The following is a 9,536-nucleotide window of genomic DNA, read 5'->3' on the forward strand; positions in this document are numbered from 1 at the left end:
GGATTTTGAATCTATATAACAGCGAGGGAATCTTTGTTTCAGCCGTGATAACATTCAATGGGGTACTATTCTGATAACCCATAGCCATTCTTAGACACATGTTTTGAATTTTGTTTAATTTATCCAAATTAGCAGAGGAACACGGGTGGATCAGAAATCCTCCATACTCCAGTCTGGATCTTATTAGGGATTTATGTAACATTAAGAGGGTCAGGGGGTCGCCACCCCACCATGTACCCCTTAAACAGCTAATAATATTGATTGCTTTATGACTCTTTAAAATAGTATCATGTATGTGTGGTTTCCAGCTGAGTTTTTTATCCAGGGATATACCCAAAAAACGAGCTGAGTTTGATGGATGAATAAGTGTGCCGTTCAGATTGAAGGATAGGTATTCTAACTTACTGTTATGTTTATTAAAAATTACTAGTTGGCTTTTATCTGGAGCAATTTCGAGGCCCCTTGATTTAAGGTGAGCGTTCAATCTCGCAGCAGAGTTTTCTAAGCTGAATAGGGCATTACCTGGTTTTTTATCTGATACATAAATCGCAATATCATCCGCAAATTGGAGAATCTTCACTGGATCGTTAACAAATTGATTGTTTGAACGAGTGTATAATGAATAAAGGATTGGGCTTAAAACACTCCCTTGAGGTAAACCTTTGTTTACTACACGGGCTGGACCAAGATGGCAGTCGATCGGTAAAAGAGATCTTTTGTAAATAAGATTGTAGATAAATTTAATGAGTTTTGATGGCAGTTGGAGGTTTTATAATTCGGCGATAAGAATGTCTGGAATGACATTGTCAAAGGCGCCTTTAATATCGATAAATAGAGCGGCTAAACTCTCTTTTCTGTAGAAAGATTGATGAATGTCATTAGTTAAAATCGCTACATTGTCAGTACAAGATTTACCTTTTCGGAAACCAAATTGAGTTTTAGGTAATATATCCTCTGTTTCGGCCCAATAATGTAAACGAGAGTTTATCATCCGTTCAAGAACTTTTAACTCCACGCTTCGGGAAATATGCCCGTGTCATAAATTTCATTTAGTATGTCTAAAAGAACCCTAACATAAAATTCAGGTAGGTATGAAAGAATTTCGTATGAAATTTTGTCAAGGCCTGGGCTTGATTTGATATTAGCTGAGGCAATAGCCTGGGTAATCTCTTCAAAGGAGAATGTCTCTGCTAGGATATGATTTTCTGGGGCCGAAGAATGGCATGAATCGCATGGATCTAAGACTAAGGAAGGTGGAATAAGAGATGTGTCTTTTGGGGTACAAAGGTTATTTAGTGTATCATTGGCTTGTTTTAAAAGATTAGAATTTTCATTTGAGGATTTGGGGCGATTAAAGCCATTTTTAAAAATTTTTATCTTTGACCAAACACTAAATATTTTTGTATTTCTATTGATAGAACTACAAAAGTTTCTCAAAGATTTCTTTTTTTCCTCTTTTAGAGTACGTCTCGAGAGAGCACAGGTTTTTTTATAATCGATATACATATCCATATTACAACGAAATTTGAACGAGGTTAATTTAGCTTTTCTTAGTCTAACTGCACGATCACACTCCTCATTCCACCAAATGCAATTATTCTTTGCTTTCTAAATAAAATTAGGTTTCGTAGACCTGTTTATAGTTTTATCTTTAACTCTTTGGTTATCGCATGGTAAACAATTTGTAATACAATTATCCAGAGTACTTATAAAAGTATCATATTTATTTATCACAGGAGAGTTGAGATACGTTAAGCTATTGAAAACACTTTTATTTATTTCGAGCTCCTCAAGAAAGCTCTCCCACCTCATTTTTTTGAGATTGTATCTGTAGTCAATCTTTCTATTATGGCAAGTATCAATTTTACCACTGATAACAACAGGGAAGTGGTCACTTCCTCAGCTGTCATCGAGCACCTTCCAATTGCAGAGATTCAAATATAAATTAGCCGAAATAAACGTTAAATATATACTAGAGGTAGAGTACCTGTTATTAATTATTGAAAAATGGGTTGGAGAGCCATCGTTAAGAAGGATAAAATTGTCTTCAAACACTAGAGATTCGTAAATCACATTGCCATAAGGGCATGAATATGTGCTTCCCCACCAGGGGTGATGAACATTAAAATCTCCCAAGAGTATGAATTTGTCAAAAGTTTTGGTTAAATTAACTATATAACTCCATTCTTTTTCCCACTCTGCAAGAGTGTTGCCTACAGTGTAGGTAGGACTTCTGTAATATGTAATAAGACTGATTGGACCTTGGGAGGTTTCAATACTTATCACACCTACTTCTGTTTGAATAAGGTTGACATCCAAGTGTACAGTATAATATTTGAAATATTTTTTTAAGAGTATGGCCATACCACCACCTCTTGTATTTGTATCTCTATCAAACCTAACAATATTGTAACCTTTTGTCTGGTATGTATCTTCATCGTTTAAAAACGTTTCACTAAGAACTATGATATCGTATTGAGAAAATAATTTAACAGCTTCAACTTTACTTCTAATGCTTCTAGAGTTCCACTGAAGGATACTCAGATCAGCATAGTGAGTATTATTATTATTATTAACCATTTTAATTGTAAATAAAGTAAGTAAAAGTATATGAGTATGTTATACAGGTGAATTGGACTTTTTCTTTGTTACTAAATAAATGAATATTGAGCATAAGAAGTAATGATGAGTCTGTAGGGGAAGATACAAATACCAATTAGGCTTACTGTTCAAGACTCACGAATAGAGCCGTTCTTGATTCTATCGCTAAGTTTCTTCGTAGTAGCCATGAGTCTCAAGTTGTCCTTCTTAGGTGGTTTATTTGATGAAACCTCGCTTAGGATTGAGAGGGAGTCTTGTGATAAATTACTGTTGTCCATGGGAAAGGTGATGTTAGAAACATCCATTTCATTTATCTCTGCAACATCTTTGTAAGTCTCTGCTTGGTTATAAATATTTGAATAAGATGGCTTGTGTATATTAGTCCTATTGGATTGATTCGACATTCTAGGAATTCTAGATTTGGCGTTGTCCAGGGTTGGGAAGTTTTCTTTGGTCTTCATAACGGTATTGGCATTGCTGGAAGTGTTCTTCTTAGGAACAACCAGAGCTCTTGCTTCAACAAAGCTTAAATTTTCATATGCCATTTGTATGTTAATTTTTTTTTGTTCTATCATTTTAGGACACTTAGAACTAATGCTAACATGATTGATTTCATCAGGGCTCAAAGAATCATCTGCTTTACAGTTAGCACATCTTGGTGTGGTAGTTTGGCATGGTAAATTAGGGTGTTGTAGTTCACCACAATTAAAGCAAACTGATTTGCCTCTACATGTTTTTGTTATATGACCAAATTTCAGGCAGTTATAACATTGCATAACGTTTTGTACATAGGGTTCGACCTTGGCACGAACGCCCCATATGTATATATAACCAGGTAAGTTTTGTCCCTCAAAAGACAGGACAACAGATCTTGTTGGAACCCATTTCTTTTCTTTGTCTGTTTCATTTTTCACTTTGCTTATGAGTCTTCTCACATCAAGAATGTTGATTGTGTTTAATCCTTTAACACCTTCTAAGATTTCATCTTCACTGAAGTCAACATCAATGCCTCTTATAATGCCTTTTCTAGACTTGCGAAAGCCTGGAACATAGGCTTCGAGATTGTAGTTACGCAATGACTTATTGTTAGCCAAGTCGTTAGCTTGTTCTCTGTTCAAGAAGATGATCTCTACTCTTGAGCGGCCTCTTCTATATATTTCCTGAATACTGGGGTATAACTTGTAGACTAGACTACCAATTTTGAATTGGCTAACTTCTGCATTAGGAATGAGGCTCCTGACCTGGACACTATAAGGGCCAGGGATGTTTTCCCTATAGAAAATTTGTGGCTTAGTATTATCCATATCTTGACTGTATCCTTGATTATTTGCTATTTTTTCATTTTGTCCTTTTTCGTTGTTGGTGAGATCATCACCTTTATTCCTGCGTTTGGAGTCTGATTGTGGATCACCTTGTAAAGGTCTTTTATTATTGTTCAATTTATTCTTATGCTTAGACATGTTATCGATTTGTTGTATATCTTCAATAAGATTAGGCGTGTCGGCTATCATCCCAAGCATGAGCCCGAACGGCCCCGAGGGGCGAGAGGTTAGTTTTGCACAGAAGATGTATCGACTATTGTTTACTCACTTGAATAAAAAGTATATTGAATGTTTAAGAATATTGTAGACTAAGTTAAACTCCAATGCAATGCAGTGTAAAATCGTTTTGTTTTCCTTTGGTTTGCAATCGAAAAGATATTCTTTCTCCGGATAATTCAACCAGTCTCCATCCTCAGAGGAATCCGACCCCTCGCTTTCCAATCATTTTAAAACAGTTCAAATATCAAGTTTTAACGCCCTCTGTTGGAATTCATCATAACCTCGCTGTGCCACGGATATCGTAATCGTGCCGAAATATCGAATTAACAGTAGTGTTTGAGCGAAAAACTAAAAATTATTGAAAAAAAATTGCTTGTTTGAACTTTTCCATGGACTACAGTAATTAGTTGATCAAAATGTAACATACACCATCGCAAAGTACTCTTTTTAACGATTAATTAAAAAAAAAATAGAGCTCTGCCCGACTATTTTTTCGCCCAGTAAGTCGTTTTGAAAGTACCATTTGTGTACACAAAATGGCCAAAAAATCATGTCGATTTCAGCTAAACGAGGAATTTTATGTGCTTTAAATGGTACCTTCAAAACGGTCTGCAAGGCGCAAAAATAGTCGTACAGAGCTCTATTTTTTTAAATTAATCGTTAAAAAGAGTACTTTGCGATGGTGTATGTTAAATTTTGATCAACTGATTACTGTAGTCCATGGAAAAGTTCAAACAATCAATTTTTTTTCAATAATTTATTATGTTGCTCTCAAACACTACTGGTAACTCGATATTGACTTGAATCCATGTATAATATATACATATGGATTTATAGAGGACAAAATTTCCAAGAAATCAAAAAAAAAATCGTCTCGGTACGATCAAAATAGAGGAAGACAAATGCATTTGCACATTTGCGTGACGACAAAAAAATTTAACAATATCAGACGCTATATGAATGGTACATTTTAAATAAATTTGATGGTGAACTTTTTGACGAAAGCAAACACTAAAATACAACTTTTACGTATATTTAGGATGCGAAAGAAATATTTCTCTCTCTTTTTACTCACTTTTTACTGCGTGGCGACATGAGACATTTATTTACACAAAAGTCGTTTCAGTTCGTTCTTACGCTGTAAAAATCGGTTTACGATGCGAACGAAGTTCGGACAACCGCGCAATAAGGTGTCATTATATATGGGTCAAAATAATACTTTTTTGAATTTTTGTCCGCACGTATGTCACCGATCTTGACGCGCTTTTGGTATGTTATAGTACATGGTAAAAAAGTGCCAAACCCAAAATTTGGGACCCCCTCCCCTCTCCTACCCCCCTCCTATATAAACATCTATTTTCTATCTATATTTTTTCTGAAGGCTTGAAGCAATTAAAAAATCTGAAAAAATTCACTGACAATCACCCTTTTATATTTCCCTTGTAAAATAACGAAGGTGATTAATAAAAAGCTACATTTATTGATATTTTGTATTATGATGATTACTCTTACGGTTTGAAATTTCATTCTAGTACAATGGAAGTAACATTAACTGAATATGAAGAAAATCTCTGCTTCGATCTTGATGATCCAGATTTTGCACCAATATGCTCGCGAAGTACATCACATGGAGTTTTCCGTGGAGTATCATTTGGCGGAGGAATGTCTATAAACGTAAAAAAATGTGAGTGTTAAAAGATGTAATCCATTGTTAAAATAGACGATGTTAATAGTAAAAGATAGATATAAAATATTTAAAGACAAAAATTGAAAACTGATGCCATCAAGAGCGCACGTTTTCGTCATGTCTATTGTTATAACCATGAAAATGTTAATTACATAATAACAAAACCAGAGTCTCTTATTTTTGAGGTCGTTCCTTTCGACGATGCCATTAATATTTTATAAATGTTTTGCCGTCTTACAAGAAGACCACATCTTTTTTTTTTTTTTCTTAACTCCATTTTATTAACACAATCTATCATACATGATATTAAGTGTAATTTTTACGAATAATACTTAGCAGAAAAAGAAAATGGTATCGATTTACAAGCACTCCATTGAGTGGCTCACAACATTTTTACAAAGGATATTTTTTAATTTAATTTTTACATGATTGTGTAAGCGTGTGGATAGAGTTATAAGTCGAATTTATATTTCTTCAACCTGGAGTTGCAGCAAGTGTTCCTAGTGAGCAGTTTTTTAGCAAGCTGGTTCGGATGATTTTTCAGCCTTGCTTTATACCTGGTGTGAAAGCAAGGATACCACATGAGATGCGGGTCACCAAATGTCCTGAAAAATTTTTCCCCCGATACCTAATAATGAAGCCCTCAATGTTTAATTTGATCCAATGGGCCTTAGGGCCCACTTTAAAAATCATTTTTTAATTTATGAAAAAATCTTTGCGATTTTGTAACTCGTAACAGGACATCTGAAACAAAAAAATTGTGAATTTCACAAATCTTAGAATTAGTCATGTAATACATCTGAATTTGGTCAGAATGTTTAAAACCTGCTATCACCTATTTTCAAAGGCCCAAATTTGATGTGTTTTTACGTTTTTCTTAAGAAATTCAGAGAAAATTCTAGGAAAAGTAGCTGGAAAACTGCCATGGTGTGAGACTCTACAAACGATGCGTATCTTAATGTTTTCGACGCTCAGGAATCCGAATATGACATTATTTTTTACCTCAACCCCCGGGTCACTTATAGCACTTGTATCATAAATTACTATTATTTCTACTGCCTTCCTATACTTCTCACTTCGGCCGCTAAGGGGCCACGAAGCAAGAATTGTGCTCCCTCAAGTGACTGGACCCCACCAACGCTTAAGACTCAGGCAGATCTGAAAGGAACTACCAGCCTACTTCGCAACTCCACCTCAGCTCGGAAGCATAGCAAAGCTTGGAACTTCGGCCTCGCTTGGAAGGACTCTCGAGTCAGACTTTCTGCCGCGCTCATGCTGCCTTCTTCAAGGATAGTCAATATTGCCGACTCCAAGCTCCACCACTAAACCCGCGCATATCAGAAATATTAATGAAGATATATTTATTTTATGCATTTCATAAATTATTCAACAAATTTTATGGACACAGTTGATTAACACGTCTATGATGAATTGTACATAGTACATTATCAGCAGCGTCCTAATTTTCTTTATGGCAAGGTTGATGATATGATCGATCAGACCTACAAGTTCGGATCCATTTCCGTACTTTTTGTTCCATTTATACAAATAAATTATTAAGAATATTATCTTAAATTCATAATTAATATAAATAAATCGATTCCAATTTAATTACTTCTTTATCTTCTTTTTTTAAATATTTTCTACTGTTTCAATTATTTTGCGTTCCATATTTATGTATAATGCTGCATAAACCACTAAAACACAACTTACTTCTTCGATACTGCACGTTTAACTGTCGATGGTATGAACTTACCAATACTAATATCATACGACTACTCACAAACGTATATGCTAAAGCTTACTAGCAGATATAATCGTATGCTTAAGTAGATACAAATTAACATTCTAATGTGGACACTAACAATATAAATGTACAATTTGTTTAAATATTTAAACTAAAATAATATTCTGCAACGGAATTTACTTGGTTTGGTTTACATTATTAGTCTTTGGTTTTCTTTTTGATCCGTACGTCTTTTTTCCATCTTGTAAACTTCCATTTTAAGGTACATTGTTATTTCTATATATCTATAAAATAAGTATAATCGTGTTGAAAAACGTAAATACTAGCAATTAAAATCATTTTATCATTGTATCTTTGGTTTCGCGCAAGTGCGTTACGAATTGGGCAGCAAATCGAATAACTTGAACACTTTCGAATTTGAATCGATTACACATGGCAGTTTTTTTCTACATTTAATTTACTCCAAACTTGCTCAACTTTACAGAGCAACTTTACAGAGATATTCGAAGCAATTATCATTTTCTTTTTAGTAATTTAAAATTTTACTCTAAAAGATATCAACTGTTTTTTCTTCAGTGACTTCAGAAGAAAATTTTCTTTTCATTAATAACTCCCGCTGTTCTTTAATTGTATCACAATCTAATGCAAACTGCAGAAATTCCTCGATCAATCGTAAGTAGCGTCAATAGGTTATTAGGTCACGAGGTAAAAAAACTTCTGGGGGAAGACGTTCATCGCGCTTGCACGCGAGATCGTAATTATATAACAGAAAAGCTTACTCACCATTCCATCAATGACTTGACAATCAAGTAGGTCGTCGAAAGCATGTAGACACTGACCCATGGTACGTAGCAGCCTCTAATTTGCCTGACGAGTGTTGACACGCTCTTCGCAGAGAGATTCTTCAAATCGACGCGGTGATCGGCGACGAGAGGATCGCGTTCATCGATGGTGTCAGGTAGCTTTTCAATAGCGATTTGAGGCAATCGCTTTGTATAAGCATTCAAAATTTCCCTAATTTCGTTGTCCGTCAATTGGTCAATAGTGGCCAGAGTTACCCAACTGTACGGTCCGAACACCCTACGCAAAGCTTCGGCAATGCGATATGCTCGCAACGGATACGTGTAAAGGTAGCCTTTACGAAAATACGGGGTAATGCCTGTTTCTGTGAGTGATCGCCCAGCTCTGGCTCTGCCGACGTGACCTTTCTTTTCCTCACCGTCATCTTCGTGATCGTCATCGCACCGGGTTTCGTCAACGGACGCGACGTCGTTGTCGTTGTCACCGCCGTCCTGATCGTCGCGAGCTTTTTTGGCTGGACCGATCGATGAAACTTTTTTGGCTGGCCTGGTCGATGAAGCTTTTTTGGCTGGCCTGGTCGATGAAGCCTTTTTGGCTGGCCCGGTCGATGACGTTTGCGAGCTGGAGACCGTTGCTTTTGCAATTGCCTTCGCGGTCGACGGAGATACCCGTTTACCCGTGCCTAGGATTTTCGGGACATGCTTCGGTTTCGGCAAAGACGCTGCGGGCGGTGTCACTTTCGTGCTCCTCGGAGAAACCTGCGGCGCACGCGAGGGCTCCGCCAAGGCATTTCCAGCTGGCCGTAAGGCGTTTGTATCCTTAGTCGGAAAGAGCGGCGTCACTTTTTACGCTTCTAATCCATCTATTTTCCATCCTTCGTGTCATATAAACATGCGCTATTATATTAATAATTGGTTTGTTGACAGGACCACAAGGATGTTGGATTATTTTGCACATGTTATTGGCAAAAGTAGCAATTACGCAAAAGCCACTTTTGCTTAAGCATTACTGTTTTGTTCTAAGATTTTAGGCAATAAATGCAATTCCTAAAAAGGTTTAGAAAGTTCGTAATAATTTTAAGCAAACTCTGGTAGACTATTCTGGAGGCTATTATTCAAATGTCTGTACATATAATAATACAAGTATTTTTCTTGCAGTT

At 36.1% G+C, this 9,536-nt stretch overlaps 1 protein-coding gene across 1 annotated transcript; it reads right to left on the reverse strand.

Annotated features, from left to right (window-relative positions):
• Positions 1-2,729: 2,729 nt before the first annotated feature.
• On the reverse strand, positions 2,730-4,112 carry LOC111694182. The gene has a single exon (XM_023461273.1). The coding sequence runs from the start codon at positions 4,110-4,112 to the stop codon at positions 2,730-2,732; it is 1,383 nt and encodes a 460-aa protein (XP_023317041.1).
• Between the last annotated feature and the right edge of the window lie 5,424 nt (positions 4,113-9,536).

This window comes from Trichogramma pretiosum, unplaced genomic scaffold (assembly GCF_000599845.2).
Source record: "Trichogramma pretiosum strain Unisexual culture from Peru unplaced genomic scaffold, Tpre_2.0 scaffold15, whole genome shotgun sequence".
Lineage (NCBI taxonomy): Eukaryota > Metazoa > Arthropoda > Insecta > Hymenoptera > Trichogrammatidae > Trichogramma > Trichogramma pretiosum.

Excerpts from the sequence above, each read along its gene's own strand:
- LOC111694182 (XM_023461273.1), bottom strand. The coding sequence starts at position 4,112 with ATGATAGCCGACACGCCTAATCTTATTGAAGATATACAACAAATCGAT.